This window comes from Carettochelys insculpta, chromosome 1 (assembly GCF_033958435.1).
Source record: "Carettochelys insculpta isolate YL-2023 chromosome 1, ASM3395843v1, whole genome shotgun sequence".
NCBI lineage: Eukaryota > Metazoa > Chordata > Testudines > Carettochelyidae > Carettochelys > Carettochelys insculpta.
The window spans coordinates 177021266-177048906 of NC_134137.1; the positions used below are offsets into that span (position 1 = coordinate 177021266).

A 27641-nucleotide genomic window follows, 5' to 3' on the forward strand; every position below is an offset into this window, starting at 1 on the left:
AAAAAATTGAAACAGGTTTTCTACATGTGTGCCTTACAATTAATTAGGTCAAAGTCCTGATTAGAAAGAATAAAATCAGTTCTACCACTGAGAATTTACTTACCTCGTTTGCTCCACTAAATAGGGGTTCTCCAGTATGCATTTCAACTAAAATACACCCAAGGGACCACATGTCAATTGCAAGATCATAAGGCATTCCCAGTAGCACCTCTGGAGATCTATAAAACCGACTCTGGATATACTGGTATATCTGAAATGAATACAAAGATAATGATTAACTCCTAAAGAGCCCTGTTCTAATTTAGACATTAAATGACTTAAAAACTTCACCACACAAAAGTATTTTGAGATTGGGGAAGACTAAATGGTTAAGTCTGGAAAGGTAATAAATGTAAAAAAAAAAAAAACAGACTGTGTACTTTGAAGTCTCAAGTATTTACAACCGCATACTTTAAAAAAACAAACAAACAAAAAACACCTGGTACTCTCCTGACCCCCCCACCCCCACCATCCACTATTGATATTTTAAAATAGGACTTTACCGAGTGTTTCATTTTTTTGTTTAAATTAATCTTTAAGAAAAAACAGGTTTCCTCCTAAGTCAGAATAATATCCTCCTTTGACTATCCTAGGAAGGGAGACACTTTTAGCACCTGAGTAAAGCTAAAGCAACATTTATACACTTAACCTATATCTACAGTAAATTATTTAAATCCAACATTTTTAATGTAGGTGATATTGGTACTTACTGACAGTGCCAGATAGATAGCCTTGGCTATTGAATTTGTTTATCTATAACACCACATACAGCATAAGTAGTGGCAGTCTAAGTTTCCTTGCTGTCTAAGCAATGTGCCTCTATTCTACTTTAAAAGATCCATCTCCAGGATAGAGGATAGATAATTCAAGCCCCCTATTTTGCAACACTTTAAAGTATACATAATTTTAATCACACTAATAACCCCAATGACATCAATGCAACTACCCATCATGGGTAAAGGTATTCAGAGGCTTAAATGATTACAGAATTGAGGCCTTAATCACGAAAGCCATTCAATCTGCCTTTGGAGAGACTATCAAGAACACAGCAAATTAGCGCTAATTTTGGTGCTCGATTCTGTGATATTGACTGAATCACTGAACAACTATCAGATGTCTACAGCCCTAACAAATTCAAAGTCCATTTTAGTCACTTTTCTTTCCATAGGATTTTAAAAATTGTAAATTTCATTATTTTAGCTCTTTAAATCTCAAATTTCAAAGTGTTACAATTGTAGGGGTCCTGACCCGAAAGAGGAATTGGGGGAAATCCATGAGATTACTGTGTGTGGGGAGTGTGAAGGTTGTGACATTGCTAATCTTACTGCTGCTGGCTTGATGCTGCCTTCGAAGAGGCATATCCGGCTAGCAGCCACCAACTTCTGGCTGCCCAGCTCTGAATTCCTTAAAATAACCTTGCAACCCGCTCCCTTCCCACAATTTACCCCCCAGTTTGAAGAATACTGTTCTGCCCTATGAAATCTGTACAGCATAGGATAAAAGTGCACAAAAGACCAGGTATCACAGAGGAAATCAGATTCTGGAACCTGTGATGTGTTTTTCATGATTGTAAATTTGGTAGGAATCTACAGATGACAGTGGCTCAAGATTTCCACCTTGGAACTGAATTTCAGTTAGCGAGGTAGACATTAGAAATGTCATACACCGTCGCCAGTTGCCTTAGCTACACAGTATTCCCAGTCTACCACTTAGTTTCTTCTATTCCTAACAATGAACACATTTTGTGACAAAAGATTAATGTTATAGTAATATTGTTCTCTTTACACTTTTGTTTTCTATTTTCTCCAAGGTCTGAGAATCTGGTTGGCCCTGTGTTTACAAACCAACTATTCTAATGTTAATAGCCTCAAATACCTTGAATATTTACACATCCAAAAAAAGTAATATCTTAAGATCAAAAAAAGGAAATACAAATACAGAAAAAGAAAATACTAATGAAATATTTATTACCCTTCTACTGTTTAAACCTCTTACTGCTAAATGTAGATGTCTTTTGTATTACTAAGTAGTGTCAAGAAAATTAACTAGGAATTTTTTAAAAAGACATTGTTAATTTTTTCATATGTATCCCAATATTGTCACGTCACAAAAACAAGTGAATTCTTATATTAACCAACACGAGCAAAACTGAAGTTGCCAATAGGAAAGTGTCAGGATTTGCTTAATCTCATTTTTCAATTTCCCTCAAATTTCTTATTAGTCCAACATTAACATTTAGGCATCACCCACCCTCTGCCCAAGTTGACAAGAACTGCCAAAATCAACAATCTTGATAGCGCTTCTTTTGGGATTACAGAGCAGGATATTCTCCGGTTTTAGATCACAGTGAATGATACTAAGTTCAGGAGTTGCAAGGAAAAGCAGTGCAGTGCACATCTGCTGTGCAAACTTTCGTGTCAGGTTCAGTGAGACACCTCTGAAGTTGGTGTTCCGCAAAAGGTCATAGAGGTTGTAGGACAACATTTCGAAAACTAAGCAAAGATGGTTTCGGAACATAAAGTGGCGTTTCAAATGCACTAAAAGAGGAAAGAAAATTTATATTAGAAGTACATATTCACTTTGATAACAAAACAAATGCAAAAATATAATACTTATTACACAGGGTACTTCAAGTACCTTATAAAACTAACTTCCAGCATTTTTATTAAAACAGGTATTAATTAGTGATATTTTCTGATTATTGTTATTCATCAAACACAATATACACTTAACACCTCACCAATCTGACTGAAATGATTACACATGGAGGTGAAATAAGAAAAACTGAAAAAAACAGTGAATGAGAAGAATGCAGAAAAGTGAAAAATGGGAAGAAGGCATGTCAAGTATGGGTCTACACAGCATGTCAGAAATTGAAGCTACAACAACATAATCACTTTTATGATATTAGTATCTTACAGCATCTCCCAGGTCCATGCAGGCTGCCTCTCCAAATCAGAACAAGAGTATTTTCCCATTATTAATGGAATGAAAATGTATACGCTATCTGTAACCATTTAACTAAGAAAAAAAATAATTCCATTTTCTGGGACAGAGAAAATGAGGTACAGGTAAGAAAAGATTATACAAGATTACTAACATCTAGAAATGGTTTCTTAAATAAGGTTGTAACTCTCGAGGGAAGCGGTGTCTTTCCATTTGAGAGGGCAGCATTAACAAATTTAACTATCAATATCGCTATGAATTAAACTAATCACAGGAGGTGTGAAATGCAACTCACAGATCATAGCCTTCCAAAACTTCATTGGATAAAACATGCCAAAATCCCAAAGTCGTCACTCACATCTGTCTGATTTAAACATTACATCCTTCTATGAAAGTATCCAGTCTAGTCCAAATCTAAACAATTTTAACCATGAAGCCAGCACAAAAGTTCACCTTGTTCATAATCTCATTGAATGGAGGCAAAAAACATTTACTTATGCAGCACACTGCTGGTTCAATGGTAGAATTCTTGCCTGCCATGCAGGATGGTGATGGGTCGTGCTCTGAGTGCAGGGGACTGGACTCTATGACCTCTGAAGGTCCCTTCCAGCTCTATGAGATAGGTATATTGCCACATATTTCTTGTATCTTCGAGACCTGTGGTTTGTTCAAGAGGCTTGTTTATATATGTTACACTATATTTTTGGTGACTGCATGACCAGTGTGCACAACAATGATTCTTTCAGCCAGCAATTATTCATTTTTGATATTACTGTAGCACCTAGGAGCCCCAGTAATGGACCAGGAGCACACTAGGTGCCGTACCAATTACAAAATAAACAAATCCCTGACTCAAGGAGCTTACAAGCCAAGTATAAGACAAAAGACAAGAGATACAGACTGACCACATACAAGGAAACAAAACGACAACATGGGTCAGCATGATGGGCAGCGATGTCTGCACACCAGTAGCCTATTCTTCGTCAAGGTTTTCGTATGTGTCACGGCAAAGGAAAACATACCCATGTGAGGGGCAGCACAGGAGAAAGTATGAAAGTACCGGTTTCAAAATTTAAAAAGTGGGTGATGCTGGTTGACCTAATAATGAATAAAAGATAATAGATAAAGTGGAGCTAGGTCGTAAGGGGCCATGAAAATGAAGAAAAATATCTTATGTTTGATACAGTGGATAACAGGAAAGCCAATATGACCGTGCAAAAACAGTGGTCACACACTATCCAAGTGACAAACACAATGATTTTGCAGCAGCATTCTGAATTGATCTCAGTGGGACAAGCAGTGGGGATGGGACGGGGGGGTGGGGGTGCACGCTGGCTCTACACCCATGGAAAAGGCAAGGCCTTGGCAGGAAAAGGTGGGACCTCAGGTATCCGGCCCTTAGGACAATCCAGACTTCAGCACACTCCCCCTATGTCTCAGAGCCATGCAGAGCAGTACTCAGGCAACAATTCAAAGGGGCCTGGGGCTCTGAGGTATCAACACGCCAAGTGGTAGTAGTCCATACTGGTAATGGCAATCTCCCATTAGGAACTTTAGATATCTTCCATGAACCGGGTGAACTGCCATGCAGAACAGGGCATTGAGGGGCTTGAGAGTGGTGTACCTATACCCTCTGCTCTAAGAAAAGGGTAACAGAGGCAAATAATCCTGAGCTTGATCTTTCTGAGAAAGGTGTTTAGTCATCTTGAGTCCAGGATAGACTTCATGCCCTCTTTTTGGAAACAACACCCCTCTCCCCTCATACTGATGCAGGATATCTGATGCATCAAGAGACCTTCTTCTTATCAAGAGGCTCATCAGAATAGTCGTTTGGGGAAGGTGCTTGAAGGTGACAAGGAGAGTGGAACTATATAATATATCCAATCTCTCTCTGATCAACGGTGATAGTGTTCCACAATTTTCAGAAAATATATGGTTTCTGAAAGGAAGGGATAGGAAAATCCTTTGCTTTCAAGCAGTCAAAATCAAAGTAAACTGATGGGTCAACAGAGCAGTGGAAGTCAAGGATTTCTTCCTAGAAAATGCTGTCAGTTCCTTGGTGGATCCAACTGATTTTTTTCTGTTGACAGAAGGAATGTCATATTGTAAAGGGGTGGCTTATACTGTTTTCTTTGAGAGCAGACGTACAGACACCTAGAGACCAGGTCTCTACTGCATCAACTGCTGTCTGTACAGACATTCCAGCCAAAAGATGACCCTCCTCAATTAATTGTTTGAATTTATCTTTTCCTGTGGAATCTTCTCAGTGAATTTTGTCACAGTACAAAATAATAAAATCATATTTTGCCAGCACCACTTGGTAGCTGTTGGTTCTTATTTACAAACTAAAGGTGAAATAGCTTTTCCTGCCCAGCAAACCCAATCCTGTGGTGCTCTTTATGTTTTGTGTTCTCTGGAGATTCCTCCTATTGGCTGCTGACAGTGAGACTGATGTGAGATGCATATACAATTGTTCAGATCCTTGACAAGGGGCTTAATACCACGTAACTATTCTTTTAGATGTTACCATATTAGTTTGGCAGAGCCTACTTTACAGTCAAATGAGTAGATACAGAGGGATGGAGAATTTTTAGAGGTTTATCTTGAACTACTTCAACAGGAAACTCTAGAGTGCAGCTCTCCTCATAAGATCTTGGAGTGTTTTGTAATAACTTGGGGTGGATGCAGATTCTGAGGCCATCTGGTACCTGGTACAGATCCTGGTAGCTGTTGGTACCAGGAGCCTAGACATTGCACGGATGATACCCAACAATTTCTGAAGTGACACATCGTACCTTGAGGCACAGTGTCCGGTGCCAGAATGGGTGCTCTAAAAATGCACCTTAACTCCTAGGTTATCCTCAGGGGGGATATCTACATTCCAGTTAAAAATCTGCAGGTTATCCATATCAGGTAACTTGGGCTAGGCACTTTTCACCTGCAGTGTAGATATTCAGGCTTGAGATGCAACCAAGGTTCTAAGACCCTGTGAGGTGGAACAATCTCAACGCTTGTTATGCGGTCCAAATGTCTACACCACAGTTACAACAGCTCCTTAGCCTGAGCACCGCAAGTCTGAGTCAGCTGTGGGAGTCTAAATGCAGTGTAGATACACTCTTAGATTCAGTCAACGGAGGACTTCTGGTCCTTGGGGTCTTGGAAGCTGAAGGGACCAGAAAAGATCTGTATCTGCTCTCTCTAAGGCCAGGTCTACACTAGACCAAAAAGTTGACCTAAGATACACAATTCCAGCTACTACAATTGTGTAGCTGAAATCAATGTACCCCATATCAATTTTTCTGGATGTTCCCATAGTGGGAGGTTAACATGAGAAACTCTCCCATTGACATCACTTACTCCTCATGACAATGAGGAGTACCAGGGCCAACTGTAGAGCCCTCATGTTTTCATTTAGTCCATCCCTAGTAGGCATGCTAAATCGAAATCCCAAAGATCAACCTGGAAGGAGTCATTCTTCTGTTGAGTGTGGACATACCCATAGATCTGTAGTTTTTTTTCCTTTTTAATCTGAGTACCTCTCACAGTAAGGTGATGGGTTTTTAAACTTGTGGTGTCAGCTTTAATAGAGCACTCCTTAGGAGCAATATAATAATGATTCTGCCCCAGATAAAGCAGGATGAGAGGCAGGTAGACACTGACCACTCTAAAAAGAACATTTTGAAACAAAATTTATCCTCTGGATTTTTTCTGAGAATGGTTTGCAGATGGCACGTCGTTGAAGTACCCTCCAGATAAATCTAACACTATGGCCACATCTACACTACCCTTCCGTTTTGGAAGGGGTTTGTAAATGCCACAGATCAGAAATGCTAATGAAGCAGTGATATGAATATTCAGGGTGCCATTTGCATAATGGTAGCCACATGGAGCATCAAAAGTGCTGTTTTCAAGTTGAGAACTAGCCATGTAGATGGGGTTCCTTAGAAAGGAAACTCCGATTTTGAAAGCTCCCATCTTCCCAATTTTTTGGGGGGACGGGTACTTTTGAAATCAGGGTTTCCTTTCAAAGGAACCCCATCCATCTACATGGCTAGTTTTCAATTCAAAAGCAGCACTTTTGATGCTCCAGGTTGGTGCCATTATGCAAATGAGGCTCTGAATATTTATCAGCATCTCATTAGCATTTCTGAGCCACCACATTTACATACCCCTTCTGAAAGGGAGGGGTAGTGCAGACATGCCCTAAGTACACCCATTGTTCTACAGCACTGTTTATAAGCAAAATTAAAAGAATTTTTTATGTTTACAAACTTACCACTGTACGTATATAACGAAGTGACTCCTTTAGGCAATATGGTTCTTGTTTTGTGAGATTGTTTAAAACTGCATATCACAAAAACACACCCCAGCATGTCAGAGCCCAGAAAGGTTAGTAATACTGGAGAAAAACAGATTTTAAGTTTTGCCAATCTGAAATACAACATGCAGCTGCCAGTTACATGGTAGCACAGTAAACTCTTCCGTATCTGGCAGCCCCTGGACTGGGAGGTTGCTGGCTATGCGGGAGATTCCAACATGCTCTCGGCAGGGAGCTGCTCTAGGTAGCTTGTGCATGGCTGTGTCAGGAGCCACTCTGGGCAGCTTGTGCATCACTGCAATGTGAGCAGCTTCAGGTGGCTTATGCATCGCTGCACCATGGGCTGCTCTAGGCTGGGTGGCTTGTGGGCGCTGCTCTGGGCAGCTCATGCATGGCCGCGTCGTGTGGGAAGCCACTCTACGTAGTGGGCACAGGGTGATGGAGTGGAGGAGCCACCGGCTGTAGGCACACAGAACAGAATGCTGGATAACTGAGAAGTCAGTTTGTTTGAATGACGGTTAAAAGAATTTACTGTAACTGGTTAACTGACACACACTTATGGAAACAAAAATCAATTCAAATAACTGTCTAATTACAAAGAGACTGGTTTTGTGTCCAGTATGTTCTAGAAGATACCAAATTCACAAATTGCTTTAAAAATAATCAACATGAAAACATTTCTATAGTAAAAGATAAACAAGCTCATATTTCAGCCATACTGGAGCAGGAACAAAAACTGAAGTAAGCCAAGAACTATTATGAATTATTGTATAAAGACTTCAGTCAACAGCAGGTATGTTATTTCAACAGAATACATGTGATGCTTCTCCACTGTTCAGAATTACTGATATTCATTACATTAATCAGGTCACCGGCAGACATCTCAACTAAATGACCAATTTATAAAGCAATCCAAGTGTAGCTTTAGGACAAAGTTTGTAGCCATATAAATTTTAACAGGCTGGTTTTTTTTGGGGGGGTAAGGGGAAATGAATATTTGTGGGGGAAGGAGAAGAGATCAAGATTTTTTTCCAAGAGGCTCTCAACCTAATAATTCAAGATGTTTCTCGTTATTGTCATACAGCATGTCACTATTTTGAAATGAACCAGAAGTGACTTGTTTTTAGACTTCTGAAAGGCATTTCTGACGTACGCTATATTATATCATAAGCTGCGTCTACACGTGCACGCTACTTTGAAGTAGCGGCACCAACTTCGAAATAGCGCCCGTCGCGTCTACACGCATCGGGCGCTATTTCGAAGTTAACTTCGACGTTAGGCGGCGAGACGTCGAAGTCGCTAACCTCATGAGGAGATAGGAATAGCGCCCTACTTCGACGTTGAACGTCAAAGTAGGGACCGTGTAGACGATCCGCGTCCCGCAACGTCGAAATTGCTGGGTCCTCCGTGGCGGCCATTAGCTGGGGGGTTGAGAGATGCTCTCTCTCCAGCCCCTGCGGGGCTCTATGGTCACCGTGGGCAGCAGCCCTTAGCCCAGGGCTTCTGGCTGCTTCTGCGGCAGCTGGGGATCTATGCTGCAGGCACAGGGTCTGCAACCAGTTGTCAGCTCTGTGGATCTTGTGTTGTTTAGTGCAACTGTGTCTGGGAGGGGCCCTTCAAGGGAGCGGCTGGCTGTTGAGTCCGCCCTGTGACCCTGTCTGCAGCTGTGCCTGGCATCCCTATTTCGATGTGTGCTACTTTGACGTGTAGACGTTCCCTCGCTGCGCCTATTTCGATGTTGGGCTGAGCAACGTCGAAGTTGAACATCGACGTTGCCGGCCCTGGAGGACGTGTAGACGTTATTCATCGAAATAGACTATTTCGATGTCGTAACATCGAAATAAGCTATTTCAATGTTGGCTGCACGTGTAGACGTAGACGTAGCCATAGATCTGGAAGGGACCTGGAGAAGCCATCAAGCCCAGCCCCCCACACTCACAGAAGGACCTATCATCATGCCCGATAGGTTTTCCCCCCCCAACCTGCCACCCAAACCCTTGAAAGGCCCCGTCAAGGACCGAACACACTACCCTGGGTTTACAAGGCCAATGCTCTAACCACTGAGCTATTTCCTCCCTGTGAAACTTAATTTTTATTTGAGATATGAATGACAGCCAATCAAAATAATAAATTATTTTTAATCAACATCACAAAACATATTTCTCCACAAGAATAGCCATTATTGGAAAAAATGAGTTAAATGTTCTTAACAGCAATAGTTTAAAATAGTTATCCGGTCACTAGATCATTTAGCCCTAAGAACATGTTTTTTTACTTTTGTAAAAGTGATCATCTTTCCATGATACGAAGATAACCCAATATTCCCAACATATGCAAAAAAGCTACGTCCACACTAGAGTTTTCCAGATAAAACTGCGGTTTTGTCAACAAAACTTGCGGAGTATCTACACACAAAATGTGTTTTGTCGACAGAAATTGTCAACAAAAAAATTGTGTAGATGCTCCAGTGGGCCCTTTTGTCAACAGAGAGGATCAAAAGATTGATCCACTTTTATGTGTAGACAGGGCCTATTGACAAAAGTTTTGTCAGAACTTTTCCTCCAACAGTAACTTCTGTAGACAGATGCTTCTAGTGTAGATGTAACCAAAGAGAATAAGGCTAGTACTATCTGTAGTTTAATAATCTTGTTCCTCTCTTTCTTCTAAAAACTTTCGCTATTCTGTTCTGATGCGTCTCTTCCTTTTCTTCTGTTATCTTTTCCCCTATGCCATGTGCCAGATAGACAGACACAAAGTAAATAAACAAATAAAATTTCAAAAAGCAAGATTGTGAGCTTTAAACAGACTGCCTTTTGTGTGCTGGTTGATTATCAATTTAGCTTTTATTATAAAGTTAAATTAACAACACAATCACATCTCAGGGAAAATGCAATGAAACCCACCAGGAACAACTAGGATTTAAGTCTAATTTCTGTGCTGAGACCAGGTGAGTTTTAATGCTTACTAATCTCTGTTTTATTATAAAGATTCTTATGCAGCTATTGATTTTTTTTTAAAAATAGCAAATGCCTTTTTGCACAGGTAGCGTCACCTGTTTTCCATAGGCAAGCTAGCAAGCAAAACAAAGTTTTGGCTAACAGCCTTAGCTATACTATAAATCATTGACTTTCCAGTTGACTTGAGACAAAAATCATACTTATTACTAGTAACACTACTTTTCAAAACATATATAGCTAATAACTTGGGACTTTTCACTGATAAAAAGCCCAGATTCCTGTGGTGGCAAACCAGAGGTGGAGAAAGAAATGACTAGGAAATAAATTAGATGAACAAAGTGGATGAAATCATTTATTTTATTGGGCCAACTTCTGTCAGTAAAAGAGACAAACTTTTGAGCTACATAGACTCCAAGAAGAGCTATATGTAGCACAAAAGTATCTGTTTCACCAACAGAAGTTGGTCTGCAAAAAGAAGTTGCCTCCTCCCACCTTTTTTTTTCCTCACATCCTGGGACAAACACAACTACAATACTAAGAAAGTATCTTTTCTGTCCCCATGCTGACATCTTTAATGATGTTGCCCAAAGAACAAAACACAAGAAAAGGCTGAATGCAGTTATTTACATTCAATTTACAGAGTCACTTTACACACAAGAGTCAAATAAGCAGACACCTCCAGATTCTTTAGTCCTCATTGTTAGGAGAACTTGTTGCAAAAATAATCCAGAAAGCCTTCATTTCATCCTTTCAAAAATTATGAGAAAACTCAGGAAAGTCTACCAAGAATTATCAAATACTGCTTTGGAGACACTCTGCACATAACAATCATTCACTTGAAAAATACATCAAGAGCACAATGCTTTATTTAAGGGTTTATGTACAGAGGTTGCAAAATCACTTTGCTCTATCCTTCAACAAACTTCATCCTTTTCAGCCCGCAAGGAAGAAACAGATCTGGCAAGCCAAACGGGCTTTTATATAAAACAGAACAAGGAACCTTTGCAGTGTTTGATATTCCTTTACTTGACAAATCTAGACATTGCTTGTGCTCATGCAGAATAAATCCTCATACCATGACCATGGGGAAGGCACAGGAGGGAAGACACAACAAGGGGTACAGATACTCCTCACTTAAAGTCATCCCAATTATCATTGCTTTGTTACTGAGTTACTGATCTATTAGAGAACATACTCTTTTAAAGTCGCGCAATATCCCATCATAAAGTAGTCCATCATCCCATGTCCACCCATTGTTACAGTTGGGAACTGGGCAAGCCCCCAACCCCATACCTCAGCCATAGTGTCTGGCAGGCGGAGCAAGGCAAGCTCCTACGCTCCAACCCCTTTTGCCTCAACCAAACTTCACAATCAGCATTAGTGAGTACAGTATTAAATTATTTAAAATTTACTATATACGTATTTAATCTCCTGCTGAAAAATAAAATCCCTGAAACCTAACCCCCACGTTCTTTTAACTTTCACTTTTATGGGGAAATTGAATTTGCTTAACATTCTTTTGCTTACAGTAGCGTATTTCAGGAAAATAATTACAACGTTAAGCAAGCAGTTACTGTAACTTCACAGGATAAACCCAAAATCCACCAAGAAATCCTCTGGGAAGATATAATTTTACTTAGGACTCATTCCGCTATGCTTAGAAACAATCTAGGAGATTTTCTGATTGGTTTTGTGCCTTGAAAGTAGAAGGCAAGAATGTGACATACATCAAGGTAGTGAAGTCTCCTCTCCACCTCAGACGCATGTGGTTTTCCCCCAAAAAACAAGCAAAACAAATGGGTTGCTTAGTTTATATGAAATTTCAAAGACTCCCTGGAGGTGAATTTCAGATGCAGTTGCAAAGAGACTTCTTTAGTGAACACACAATTTATGGTAGATTCATGATTATGGCTCCCAACTCAACCACTTTTTTAGCTGAGTGGTGATCACAAAAATTGAAACTTTTTTTGATAAATGAAAAGTAGAACACACAGTTAATGTTCAAAGAGAGGCTCAGTGAGTGCAAAAGTAAAGAATAAGTCCCAAGGAGGAGTAGGTTTCCTTTCCAGCAAAATACAAATTCTGACTGCAGCTCAAGAGTTATGCTTAACCTGATCTCTAAGGTCACTCCTGGCATAAAACCTAACCCCTTGATGAAAAGCTCTCACAATAACTGAATCAAGGGTGGCCCCTATGAAGTCTATATTCTGCACTGTAAGGAGGACAGACTTTTCCAAGTTCATGCTGATCCTGAGGGAAAGAAAGTACCTGAAACACTGGGGAGGTTGACTCGTAGACTTCCTAATGTATTTTGACAACAAGAAGCCAACTATTCATATAAAATGGTTTCACCGTTTTCCCCTGTCTGAAACAAGCTGCTACTATGAGAAAGATGTTAGTAAGATCCTGGCATTAGCATCAAAGCCAAATGAGAGCAGCCAGCGTAGAAGAGAGTGAGAGTGCTCACAGCTCCCTCTACTGGGAACAGCAAGCCACAGTCACCGGAAGGGTAGCGGGGGAGGGGGGCCTTGCCTGTGGCCCACCAGCCACTAAATGTCTCACAGCCCACCAGTGGATTACCCTGACAGGCCATGTTTTGAAGGTTGTCGACCCCTGACACAGATATCCATATGAAGCAACAAATACCAGGTATGTACGTGAACTCACTCCAAAAGATTAACTCAGGTACATCCCGATCGAACACCAAATAAGAGGGTTTGACAGAATATGTGCCTAAGACATCTGAAGCAAGTTACAAGGGAGGTGGTAAGCAGAGGTCATGAAAAGCTTACGATGACATGTACGTTGTTTCTATCAGTCTATAAATATTGGGATACCTGGCCTTATGATTTTGTGTGCCCTAGGGTACAGTAGAAAGTTCTGCTGCTGACTGAAATGCTCTCTTCACGGGGTACTCATGTGTTAGTGTACATCTAATCACAGAACCAGGGTGCTAGGACTGTACCTTGAGGGCAATGAATTTGAATTCAAAAACACACACCGGACTTATGGATGGGCTTAAAAATGTCTGGATCCAGCGGGGGACAGAATAGTAGCTTCTGCTTCCTTTTATCATGTTTCTGCCAGTAACCTGCTCTTCTCTGATATCAAGATTATACAGTATTGGGCTTTTTATTTTCTTTTTTTTATGTAATTTATACTCCTGTGTATAGGTCAAAATGGCTTTGCCAATAGCTTTTCCATATTAAGAGGCTGTGGGGACTGAAAACTGCCCCGTCAGCAGCAAAAACCAGACTCTGTCCAGAAGCAGAACTCATGGTTAAAGAGAGTTAATGTCATAAGGACTCATATAACTTCCTCTAGATCAAGCTCAATGTGCATAGTTCAACTCTCCTCTTTAGGTAAGGTAGTCTGCTGTAAAATAACTATTGATGTGAAAATTAAAAAAAACTGACAATTCCTCAACACTACAGCACTGTAAAAATCAGTAGCAGTCTTAGATTCTCCAGTGAATACTCAAATATTTGAAAGTAAATAAAAATAAGAATAATCTTAATACCTATATAGTATTTCATTTCAGTGTCATGTTTGTTCATAAGCTCCAAAAGCCGTACTTCAATTTGGGCTTGATTTAGGAAAGCTTTCTTGTTCTTTATAATTTTAATAGCAACCCACTCCTGCTCCACGCGATCATAAGCTTTTACAACCTGAAAGAGAAAAAGACATGCTAAATACAACGTTCATGTAACTACACATTTCATTAAATGTATTTACTAAACAGATTTTCAAAACCGAAAGAATCTTTGAAATTGATTATCTTCAAAAACATACCTAATAATCTATTTTCCAAAATTTTATTAAGTACATTTGACTGAAATTGACAATATTTATCTTACAGTTCAGAACTTCTATCTTCTCCAGACCATTTTCTTTTCTTGTTTCTACTGTGAAGCCACAGGTGATATTCTAACATGATAGTAATTTTCAAAACAAACATGGGAGGAAAAAACCTAGGATTCAGACTTCAGTGATACAGCAGGGCCAGATAGCAACAAAAGACAGATCGATGGGAGGTATGTAAGTTCCAGGATTATCAGTAGAGCCGTTGTGTCCATAGGACAAACTGGGGCACCCCCATGATCCATACTTCTGGGGTGCAGTGGCAGCCATCCTAACCAGCCTTTGGATGGGACCCATGGGATTACTTGGGAGGCCTAGCATAGAATGGCAGCAGCAAGGGGTCATCTCCCAAAACACTTACCAGGCAGGTGGCATGAGTCGGAGCAGCCTAGCAGCCCCCTTCATTCTGCCCAACCATGCCACCCTGCTGTGCTCAGCTAGCAAAGCGCCCTGCCCCCAGGACACTCCACTTCCCACCACTGTAGAAAAGTGAGGTACAGCAGGTGAGGAGGGCAGTACAACAGAGTAGAGCAGGCTGCTGGGCTGTTCCACCACCTACACAGTGAGCGTGGGGAGCATGACCCCTGTTGCTGCCATGTCAGGCCCCCATAATTCCCCAGGCCGCATTGCTCTGGCAAGGGGATGAGGCAGGGCCTGCAGCCGAGAGGTGTGTTCTGCCCCAGGCCCTGCACCTGTGGCACTGGGATGGTGGGTGCCCCAGGTGCCCCCTCAGGACAGTCCTAATCATCAGAGCCTTATTCCTTATTCCAGGAATAAGGACTAAGGAGAACTAAGGAGAGGTTACTACATATTAATTAGAGATAATTAAGGCATCCCCCAAGACCAAATAAAAATCACTGCTGTAGTTGGACAAGAGGAGGAAAGGAAAGCTGACTGTAGTTTGGAGGCATATTCGTGTTGCCAGAGGATCACGATATCAGGGGAAGGGAGAGCATGTCCAAGTAAGGCAGAGGGACTCCCAGAGCACAAAGCACCAAGAGAAACCCTGTCCAAAATGCAAGAGGGTACAAAGCTTACAAAGCAGAAGGGGCAGGGTCCCTTCCCCGTTCTACTTCCTTCACCCTTGATGATGACATTAGTGGAGCTTAAGAATAGGAGCAAGTGCAGTGCTCTGACCCACCACAATAGCATCAGCCATTTGCCACACTTCACTGAGAAGCTGTACTGAGGAAATAGCATCCAATTCAAACATGAAATACAAAAAAAAATACAGAAAATTCCTATTAGAGTAAAATCATTTTCTATTAACATTCACTATTCAGAAGTGCCTAAATCTCAAAATGCCTTGTTCCAGAGTTAACTTAAGTATGATATGTATTTATTACATACTATGTACTGCTTATGTATTATCTCCATATGGACAGAAAAATTAACTTGTATTTCCACAGCACAGTGCCCTAAAAATTCTGATTGACAAAAAATGGAAGTTAAGTGTTAATGGAGTTTTTTTATCTTGCAAAAGATGTGCATGCTCAAAATATGCAGTATCTTGTACCTAAGTCAAATGCAGAAATTCTAAATAGACAGTTTATTCCAAGTACTTACGAATAGACAAAGAAATCTTTACATGAGACAGGGGTTGTGGCCTAAAGCGCTAGATATTAACTCATTCAGATGATCCTTAGAACTCAAATGAGTTAATGACTTTTCAGATGATATCCGTTACCTGCCCAAAGGATCCTTTGCCTATTAAAGAGTCAATTTCATAACGATCCATCCACTTTTCCCCATTTTTTACAATATAGTCATAGTTGTCATCATCATAGCCATCATTGTAAACTTTCCGTTCCTTTTTATGACTGGAATCATCTCCTTGACCCTGTTGGTGACGTCTCTTCTTTTTTGCATAGTAAACCTGAAGATGAGGAACATACTTGTTTAAAGGGACACCATCAGTAGAAAGTTAATCATTAAAGAGCAGCTTCAAATACTACACTGGACTCTGTGCCTCTCTCACCCCCTGGCAGGAAAACTGTGCTTTTTCAAATCCCTTTTCCTTTTTTAAAAATTTGTTTTCCCCATGCCCTTTTACTGTGAAGAAGACATCCATAAAAACCAGGAAAACTGACTACACTGAGAAAATAGTATTTAAAACAATGCTATCAAATTCACAACCTGGAAAATGTATTTAAAAATTATAATTTACACATAATAATCCTACGTGATATTTATAAACAAAGGAGATAAAGCTTCAGTGAAAACAGCAATTTCTGAATTAATGTGCCCCTTTAGTAGTGCACACAATATTTTAATTACATCACAGGACCTAAAATTCAGTTTCTTATATGAAAGCCAAAAATCTTGATATTTATCAATATTTAAGAAATATATGTAAGCACATCACAGTAACATATTCATAAAATGTAGCCTTTGAGCCTATTAAAAATAAAGAAGGAAGACACACCATGGTTAACTCACTTACTCTCTCTCCCCCTCACATACATGCATGAAAAAAGTCCTGCCCTGAGTGCAGAAAACACAACTAGAAGACATCACGAGGTCCCTATTGTTCCCATGATTGCACTTTATGTACAGATATGCAAAAACTCATTTAATATCTTTATTTGTGTTTAAAAGGTAAGAAAGTATAAATTGTAATGAACAAAAAGTAAAATTAAATACATAAGCATTGTGAGGAGCTGAATAACACAATATTCAATTGTTGCTTAGCATTTCAGTATAATAAGGATAACTAAATATGGAACTATTAGGCACTTACGTAACATTTTATATTTTTCAAAGTGCTGTATAAAACAGCAGGATAGAAAAAAAGAGGCAAGGGGATTAAACATTTTGTTATGTCCACTGAGTGACTCAGCGGCACAGATGTTCTGGACTCCCAGGCTCTAGACTGGGGTAGGTAAAAAGTGACCCACAGGACAGACACAGTTTGCCAGGGCTCACCCATAGTAGGCTGCCAGATGCCTTATTACCCTGACTGTCTGCAAGTATGACCACTCTCAGCACCTGGTGTCTCCAATTCACTGCTCCTGACCAATGGGACCTGTGAGACGCAGTTGCCTGGCCTATGCCATTTTCCACCACTCCCACAAACGACAGTCAATGGGAGCTGTGAGTGACTGTACTTGCAGAAGCTCATTTAAATAGATCATCTGGAACCCAGCCAGAGGCTAACCATAGTGAAATGCATCTGGCCTGAAGGCAACTTATTATGCACCCCCACACTAGATAATAACAGCTACTTTTAAACTGCCAGGGCCTTTATTAGAGAAAGGAACTGTAGCGTGGCAACATTACCAAGTACCCAAGATTAAAAGAATAACCAAAGTGAAATCATCTGTGGCTGCAGTGGCTATTTATTTTATTCTACAACCACCAAAGGTATCCAGGAGGACATCATCACTTTCCTGCTTTATAATGTTTCCTTCTCTTGCCTTTTGGATAAATAAATAAGATAATCTGATCAATTAAGAAGGCAGTATAGGAGCACACATTTTCTAAAAGATAATACAATCAAAATGTAACATGAAAGGCAAACAGTGAGTATGTTTTCCTCATGATACATATGAAAAACATTCAAGTTTATTTATATTTACAACAGCAATGCAACTGTTGTCTAGCCTTCCTTCCCAGAAGACTTTGGACTTGAGACCTATTAGGATTGTGGCATCACAGGTATCAAGTAGTGAAACATGAGCAACTGAGAAGAAACCTGATTTTTATTCATGAGTGCTGTTAATAAAACCTATGGAATGCAAATACCCTAGAAACAGAATTAAAAATAACTCTACAAAGACCTACACTTTCAAAAGTGACTGCTGATTTCGGAAGCCATAATTTAGAATCTCAATGTGAGACTACTAAATGGAATCTCATTCGCAGAAGGCAGATATTCAACAGTTCTGAAATCAGGCTCATTAAGCTTGTCTGAAGTCAAAGCACCCAAAAACCGAGGAGCCAGTATGGTCATGTTTGAAAATTAAGGCATAAAAAAAAATTAGCACCCACCAAGCCCCCTTCAGTTAAAAGCATAGAAAGTTTCCACTTCGGGTCCTTCAAGGAGGCTTCCCCCCAAAAGACCGTGTCTACACTAGACCCAAACTTCGAAATGGCCATGCAAGTGGCCATTTCGAAGTTTACTAATGAAGCACTGAAATACATATTCAGCGCCTCATTAGCATGCAGGCGGCCGCAGCACTTCAAAATTGACGCGGCTTGCCACCGCGCGGCTCCTTTTTGAAAGGACCCCACCTACTTCCAAGTCCCCTTATTCCTACGAGCAGATGGGAATAAGGGGACTTGGAAGTAGGCGGGATCCTTTTGAAAATGAGCCCAGTCTGAATGAGCTGTGCGGTGGTGAGCCATGTCAATTTCGAAGTGCTGCGGCTGCCCACATGCTAATGAGGCGCTGAATATGTATTTCAGCGCTTCATTAGTAAACTTCGAAATGGCCATTTCCATGGCCATTTCGAAGTTTGGGGCTAGTGTACACATAGCCAAAATGAAAAGACGTTACTCATATTTCTACTGGGGGGAGATGGGAAAAACGAACCCAGATTTTAAACACATCTTTCAGGCCTCCATAATAAAAAACAAAAAGGGCACAAACCATTTTGTTCTTTTCATGTACTTCTATTGACAATAAAAGTCACATGCACTTGTTTAATTTAGAATTCATCAAGCTAATTCATAAATTGAGAAAGAATGCCTACACAATGTGTCAGTAAAAGAAGTATGTCTAAAATTATTGCATATTATAGAAAATCTACTTGGACCACTAATCAATACTTTGATAACACTGCATACTGAAATTATTAGTAAGATATCATATATTAAACAAACATATAACTGGGTGAACTACGTACACAGTCTTTACCTCATTAATATGTTTGTATGTTTTGATCAGATCAACGGAGAGCTTCCTCAAGGGAGCAGTAGCTGGATCACGGAAAGTTTGGGGCATCCGCCTCTGTAACATGACAATATCAGGCATCACCTTAAACAGACAGAAAAAACTAGCACTTTAACTAATTACTACACTATGCCAATATAGCCTCTTCAGAAGAATAAACCGCATAAATCTAATCATACCTACTAACTGATGAATTTCTAATATTTACAAATCTGGGTTTAAACAGAAAGTTAATATGAATAAGTTTAACATTTCCATAGTTAAGCTAGTGGATAATATGCCCTCCTGCATTCTCTCTCTTGTTCTCTGTTTTCTGAGGCACATATAAAATAATTGCATTTAAAATAGACTTGCATTTAAAAACAAACAAAATCAATGCAGACAGATATACTAACAGTTTAAATAATCCACTGCCATAAATGCTGATAGGGAACAGCAGAGTCAGTACATTTAAAAAATCCTTCATTATATTCAATGATATTACAGGGGGCTTAGAAATGCTGGTATGTCACAGAAGCTAACCAAATTCAGACAAGAAATAAGGCATACAATTTTAGCACTGACACTAAATCTGCCAAGGGTTGTTGTGGATTCTCCATCACTAATTATTTTTAAACCAATATTCAATGTTTTTCTAAATGTGTGCTCTAGGAATTATTTTGGGGAAGTTCTATGACCTCTTTTATAATACAGGAGATCAAAACAGATGTTCATAGTGGTGCCTTCTGGCTTTAGAATCCATCAATCAATCTAAATGTTGTGTGAAAGCTGGACACAAATGGATCTGCTACAGACAAATCAAAAGTATGTTTTGTAAAATAATGAAAAGGAACAAAACCTGTATTTTCCAAAACTCCCTAGTTTTAAAACATTCAAATTTCTGATAGAACTATCGTTAAACACAAGTAAAAAAATACTCTTTTCTAATTCTTGTTCATAATTAGAGAGTTGTGTTGCTCTTGGGCCATGCAACATTGCCAGCGCATACCCTCACTAAAAAAGCGCTGTTTCTCTGACACACGACACTTTGTGGAGTCATTCCTTCAACTGTAGAAGAAGTCCACAGCATACTCTGTTGTTATAGCCAGGTTGGTGTGATGACAAAGACAAGATGGGTGTTGTAATCTCTTTTACTGGGCCAACTTCTGTTGGTGACTGAAAGCTCATCTCTCTCAGGCTATGGCTACACTGTAGCCATAACTTGAAATAACGCATGCAATTTGCAGCGCACCAATTGCAGAATTTATTTTGGGTTAATTTATTTCAAGTTAACTTATTTCAGAACTTGGTGCCCTCCACAAGATACCAAAGGTTGAAATAAGTGACTATTTTGAAGTTCCCGGTACCCCTTGCATGACATGGAATTGCTTTTTCAGGATACGCTTGTATCCTGAAATAGCAACTATAGGGTAGCCATAGCCTAGCACAGAGCTCTTCTTCCGTTCTGGGAATATACACAGACTGTCACAAATGAATACAAGGTAAAACAGGTTGCTAACATAGTTAACATGCATTTCAAGGGATCATTCAAAGTTAAGTGGCCTATTAACACCATTCCAATTATAGGGGAAAGGAACTGGTAAGACAAGTTACAGTGAGGAAGAAGGAGTCAAGTAGCACTTTAAAGACTAACAAAATAGTTTATTAGGTGAGCTTTCGTGGGACAGACCCACTTCTTCAGACCATAGCCAGACCAGAACAGACTCAATATTTAAGGCACAGAGAACCAAAAACAGTAAGCAGGGAGGACAAATCAGAAAAAGATAATCAAGGTGAACAAGTCAGAGAGTGGAGGGGTGGGGGTGAAGGTCAAGAATTAGATTGAGCCAAGTATGCAGACGAGCCCCTATAGTGACTCAGAAAGTTCCCATCATGATTTAAACCATGTGTTAATGTGCCGAATTGGAATATAAAAGCCAGCTCGGCTGCTTCCCCTTCCAGAATGGTGCGATAATTCCTTTTCAGTAACACACATATCTTTAGGTCATTGACAGAATGCCCCATTCCATTAAAATGTTGACTAACTGGTTTGTGGATCTGGAGTGTTTTGATGTCTGTTTTGTGCCCATTGACCCTTTGTGTAAGGGAGTTAGAAGTCTGTCCAATATTGTTTTGATAGTGTATAGACTAGCACGGATTCCTCTCTGTTACTATTCAACATGAGGAAGAAGGGTTAGTGGGTTTTAGATTGTTTTAGATGGACTTTTGGTCTGACTTAGTATAGCTGTTCATATGCAACCACATCATTACTGAGGATTTAGTGCACTGGATGAGGCACACCACATGTTGTGATAGCATCTGCAGGACACATATATTCTTGTCTATAACTTCTAGTTCAAATTTGCTCACTTTACCAGCACTGAAAAGTCAATCTGAGAAAATCAAGCTTGTTTCTTTTCTTCTCATGAACCATGAACAATAATTACAATTGTGCCAGCCATCTTCCATCATTCTCAGCTTCTCAATGAGCTCTAATTCCATTATCTCCACGTTATAAATACAATGAATGAAATATATAACATTGTATCTGACCAAAAATACCAGTTTTTATTTATTTGTAGGGCTGTCAATTACATTTTTATTTCTATTACAACTCAATACCAGATGTACAATGTTCACTTTACATTATTTTTATTACAAATATTTGCACTGTACAAAGAAAATGGTATTTTTCAATACTTCTCATACAAGTAGTTTGGTGCAATATCACTATCATGAAAGTGCAACTTATAAATACAGAATTATTATTTCACAGACTACAAGCGGAAGCATAAAGGAGCATATGCATGTTTAGCATATCTGGAAGATAAATACCTTGCCTTGTCAGCCACAATGCCACACAAACGCTTTTTCTTAATTTTAGGTGATGTAAATAAGAAGCAGTCCGTATTATCTCCCGTTAAAGTAACCAAACTGCTGCTCGTAATGTCAAAAAATACCATAAATGACAACCAGAGGCAACTTGTTCGATCTAGTTATTTCTTTGTCCTGCTGGATGGTCCATACCAACAATAAATGATACAAGCTTCATAGAGGCAGAAGACAACTGACAACAGATATGAACCCCTTTTAGAAAATCCTGTATTTTCTTCCTTTCGATGCTCCCTTTGGTATTCACCAGCAACAAGGATCACTGTGGAAAACATCAGCCCTAAATGCTGGAAATGAGGAGACTGAGAAGGAATGAGGCATAGTGGAGACAGAAAAAAAAAGGGTTCCTTAATTTGTCCCATTGTGATTGGCTGAGTCGCAGGAAATATTAATAAAGCATTTGTGCTTGGAGAGGAGCTATTTAAAATCGAACAGATTTTTTTTACTGAAATTAGGAAGAATTTGGCTTGTTCAAGACATGGAAGGCTTAGGAATTTAAAGGAAAATCTCTTGAACAAGAATCAAGTGGTGCAGTTCAAGAATCTGGCCAGAAGATGGAGGTTGGAGTCAATAAAACTAAGTTTTGTCCAGTAAGCTCAGCATGGCAAACAAACTGCTAGAGAAAGATCTTCACACTTTTTACAAATAGTCACTGAAACAGAGCGAAAAACAAAACAAAAACAAAAAATCAAAACTTTTTTTCTTGGCGAGGGGTAGGATGAAGGTCTTGCAAGGAAGAATATTACAGAGCATTTGATTCAACCAAGATATCATACACAAGAAGACTCTCCCCTATGGACAGTAGCATGAAACAATGAACTGAATCTCTGATCTGTCACTAGAAACCATTACAGTGTGTAACTGGCCTGGGAAATTGGTATTAAATATTTTCATAGCGGTCTCTATTAGTCTGGATTCTTTTTTTTTAAAGACAGTCATGTAGCACCTTAAAGACTAATAGATTTATTCATCAGGTAATGAGTTTTTCATGGGTAAGACCCACTTCTTCAGATTGAAGTAGATTGTTATTGATGGTGATGTACAAGGAAAAACACACTAGAGAGAGAATGCCTGTTTCTTAGAGAGTTCTACTATCTAATCCACCTGACACACATCTCTGTTTTCCTACTGATCTTCATGCCCTTGGTATTTGTACCTCCTTGACAATCTGTTTATGGCACAGGATAACAATACCTGACTGAATCTAAATGGGCTTATTATACTTGTGATTATTACTACTTGCATTACTGCAGCACCTAGGAGACAGTACTGCTTTAGCTACTGCCATCTCTTTATCAGAATGTGACTGTATTGCATAGTGTGTCACGACCATGTGGTTAGAGACCTCATGCGGCTGCATGACATATGTCCTGTAGCGGCACTCCCTTTAGGAAGGCGGTCAACATCACTACTGATCTTATAGAGTGGGCTCTCAGAATTGATGGAAGAGGTTTATTTTGGATAGAACAACATTGGACTATGAATGCGCATATGAGTCTACATATACATTTGGATGAAAGAGGCCAATCCCTTTGACCTCTCAGCAACAGATAACAACAGCCTTTGATATTTTCTAAATGACTGTGTCCTTTCTATGTAGAAGGATATCAGCCTTTTGACATCTAGTGTGTGCAGTCTGGCTTCTGTATGAGAGGCACGAGGCTTAGGATAAAAGGTAGGGAGGACTGTATATTTGGTGATTGTGGAATTGGGAGCATACCTTTGGAAGAAAGGAGAGGTGGAGGTTGCAGAATTACTTTGTGTTTGTGAAAAACTGCATAAGGTGGAGAGTCAGTCAAAGCAGCTCTCTCGCTTGCTCTTCAAGCTGACATAGCCACTAGAAACACAGTCTTCATTGTTAATTTAGCTGGTGACCTTGTGCCATTTGACTCAAATGGTAGTCCCACAAAAGTATGAAAGAAGTTCCAAGTCCCAAGCCAGAGGGGTATAGATTTACATGGAGGCATAATGTTTTGTAGGCCTTTCCAGAACCTTTTTACAATTGGATCAGTGAAAACCAAGAAGCCTCCTAAAGATGGGTGAAAGGCTGTTATTGCCGACAGGTGGATTTGAACTGAGGAAAGTGACAGGTGAGTATCCTTTAGGTGAAGAGTGTAGTCCAAAATCACATACAATGGGGCTTTGGTGGGTTGGACGCCCCTTTCAGAACATCAGATCGAGAAGTGGTTCCACTTAGAGAGGTAAGTTCCACGTGTTGTTTCTCATCTGCTTGGTAACAACACATCTCTCACTTGTTGGGAGTACTGGTGCATGTCGTCTGGGAGCCACACAGAAACCAGGCCATCAGATGTAGGGTATGCAGTCTGGGGTGACACATGGAACCTTTGTTCTGAGAGAATAGGTCCGGACGTCTGGGAAACAGATAAGGAAGAGATAGGTGAGAGAGAGTAAAGGAAACCAGATCTGTCTGGGTCGCACCAGAGCTATGAGGATGATCTGTGCTCCGCCTCTTTGGATTTTCCTGAGGATTCTGGTGATCAGAGAAAAAGTGGGGAGACAGAGAAAAAGTGAGTATCCACAAGAAGAGAAAGGCATACCACAGAGATTTGTAACCATTGCTTGCTCTCGAGCAATACTGGCTGCATTTGGAGTTTTGTTGCATTGAGAAGAAATCTATAGCTGGGTGACCCTATGTCTCAAAGAGGTGTCGGGTCACTGTGCTGGAGCTCCCATTTGTTGTTTAAGGAGAAAAAAGATCGACTGACTGAGTCTGTGAGTGTTTTGTTCCTGCCTGGCAGATACGATGCTGTAAGGATGATGTTGTGCGCAATACACTAGTTCTATAATTTTATGGCTTCCACACAAAGCGTTTGTGACCAGGCCCCTCCCTGACGATTGATATCAAACGTTGTCATGGTATTGTTCAGAAGGATCCAAATGGTCTTGTGTTGAATAATCAGGACAAAATGTTTACAAGCATTGAACACAGCCTGCAATTCAAGAAGGCTGACATGTCATCACTGTTCATCCTTGGTTCATTAACCTTGGACATGGTGCTGCTGACAATATACTCCCCAGCCGAGAAGCGACACCTCTGTCATACTTTGTTGGGCTGGTTGCACATGATGAAACAGGATCCCTACTAGAATGTTTAGTTCTTGGGTCCACCTGCGTAGAGATGCAATTACCTTCGGTGGTGTCACCACCTCACTGCATGGCTGCGTCTACACGTGCACGCTACTTCGAAGTAGCGGCAGTAACTTCGAAATAGCGACCGTCACGTCTACACGTGTTGGGCGCTATTTCGAAGTTGAAATCGACGTTAGGCGGCGAGACGTCGAAGTCGCTAACCCCATGAGCGGATGGGAATAGCGCCCTACTTCGACGTTCAACATCGAAGTAGGGACGTGTAGACGATCCGCGTCCCGCAACATCGAAATAGCGGGGTCCTCCATGGCGGCCATCAGCTGGGGGGTTGAGAGATACTCTCTCTCCAGCCCTTGCGGGGCTCTGTGGTCACCGTGTGCAGCAGCCCTTAGCCCAGGGCTTCTGGCTGCTGCTGCTGCAGCTGGGGGTCCGTGCTGCATATACAGGGTCTGCAACTAGTTGTTGGCTCTGTGTATCTTGCACTGTTTAATGAAAGTGTGTCTGGGAGGGGCCCTTTAAGGGAGCGACTTGCTGTTGAGTCCGCCCCGTGACCCTGTCTGCAGCTGTGCCTGGCTCCCTTATTTCGATGTGTGCTACTTTGCCGTGTAGACGTTCCCTCGCTGTGCCTATTTCGATGTTGGGCTGAGCAACGTCGAAGTTGAACATCGACGTTGCCAGCCCTGGAGGACGTGTAGACGTTATTCATCGAAATAGCCTATTTCGATGTCGCAACATCGAAATAAGCTATTTCGAAGTTGGGTGCACGTGTAGACATAGCCCATATGAGGAATCTGATGGGGGTGTACACTGATGGCAGCCAAGTTGGAGGTACCAGAAATGCGCTGGGAACAACGTAAGTGGTGGCTGCCATATGGAAGGTAATAGCAGTTACTGTAGGACTGAGAATAAGTTGTGATATAAGGCTCCTTACAGTCTTGAAACACTATGGAAGTAGGTAAGCATGAGTGGTTGTGAAATCAAGTTGAGCTCCACCTATAAAATCAATAGTAACAGAGAGAAAGCTGTGCTAGTCTATATACTATCAAAGCAAAAAAGCAGTCAAGTAGCACTTTAAAGACTAAAAAAATAATTTATTAGGTGAGCTTTCGTGAAACAGACCCACTTCTTCAGACCATAGCCATACCAGAACAGTTAAATATTGAGTCTGTTCTGGTATGGCTATGGTCTGAAGAAGGGGGTCTGTCCCACGAAAGCTCACCTAATAAATTATTTTGTTAGTCTTTAAAGTGCTACTTGACTGCTTTTTTGTTTTTATAAAAATCAATGACTTTGGTAGGTTCCAAGGTTAATTTGGCTATATTGACAAGGAAACCTAGCGACTGTAGAAGATGTCATGCAGACTGTACCACAGCTCTTCGGTCTCTTGAGAAGGACCTTCAAGAAGACCGTTGTTGAGATATGGGAATTTAGTGATCTGTCGGAGATGTGCAGCCACTGGTGCAAGAATGTTGGTGGATAGTCTGGGGGCAGCTGAAAGCTTGAAGGAGAGGGCTCTGTACTGATAATACTCCAACACAAGGATGAAGCATAGGAAACACCTGTGAGCAAGATGAATGGTGATGTGGAAATAGGCATCTTGAAGGTTGAGGGCTGAGAACTAGTCGCCTTTGTCCAGTCCAGGGATTATAGAGGGTAATGTGGTCATTTTTAAATGATTTTTGTGAATCTATTTGTTTAACCACCATAAAAATCTAGGATGGGTCTCCAACCCCTTGTTTTCGTCTCTGTTGGGAAATAGTTTGAATAAAATCCTTTCCCCGATGCTGTTTCAGAACTACTTCTATGGCTCTGATTTGAAGAAGGCGCTGTACTTGGAGATGTGGTAAGTTGTCATGTGAAAAGTCCCTGAGTACAGGAGGGGAAGGAGGAAATGTTGGAAAAATAGACAGTAGAGGAATTGTATATCCCTGGGCAATCATGTCTAACAGCCTGTGGTTATGGACATCCACTGGTGATAAAAGGGGTATAGGTGGTGACAAAACATTTGGGAAATGTGGTACACTGGAGAATATGGGAGGTTCAACGAGACCTTAACCAAATTTTCAAACCTGTTGTTTAGAAGCACATGGTGCTGTTGCACAGTTCTTAGGGGATCTGTGCCTCTGATTGTGCAGCCTAATAGCGTTATGTCTATAGGGCCTGTAAGATTGTCTAGCGAAATATTAATCTTTATATCTATGGTATGGGGTGTACCTCCTTTTGCAGAACACAGTAGTGTATATTTTCAAAGTGTGCAAAATAGCGTGTGCACCTTTGCTGGAGTGTAATACCTCATCAGTATTTGCTACAAAGAGTCTGACCTTATCAAATGGTAAGTCATCCACCTTTGCCTGGAGGTCTTTTGGAATGCCTGCTGCTTGCAGCCATGAGATTCTCCTCATGACAGTAGCTGTGGCTCTGGCTGCTGTGTAGGCCAAGTCTAGTGCCATTTGCAGGGCTGTTTTAGATGCCATGTAACCTTACTAGACTATAGATTTAAGGATACATCTCTTATCTTTAGGGAGACAGTGAATCCAGGGAGTGAAGTGAGTAATTATCAAATTCATGGTTAGCAAGGAGTGCCTTATAGCTAGCTATGTGTTAACTGAAGTGTAGAAGATGAATACTGCTTTTTCACCAAACGATT

General features: G+C 40.5%; 1 protein-coding gene across 7 annotated transcripts in view; it reads right to left on the reverse strand.

Annotated features, from left to right (window-relative positions):
* Positions 1 to 27641, reverse strand: part of DYRK1A (dual specificity tyrosine phosphorylation regulated kinase 1A) — a 158635-nt gene that overhangs the window by 14382 nt on the left and 116612 nt on the right. For 6 of the 7 annotated variants that reach the window (XM_074996102.1, XM_074996117.1, XM_074996110.1 and 3 more), the window contains 5 exons: positions 18980 to 19099; positions 15809 to 15997; positions 13781 to 13928; positions 2290 to 2576; positions 104 to 250 (listed from right to left, as the gene is read on the reverse strand). In XM_074996102.1, the coding sequence (XP_074852203.1) occupies positions 104 to 250; positions 2290 to 2576; positions 13781 to 13928; positions 15809 to 15997; positions 18980 to 19099 (891 nt within the window). The remainder of the gene's footprint in view (positions 1 to 103; positions 251 to 2289; positions 2577 to 13780; positions 13929 to 15808; positions 15998 to 18979; positions 19100 to 27641) is intronic. The other variant, XM_074996094.1, reaches the window with a different exon arrangement.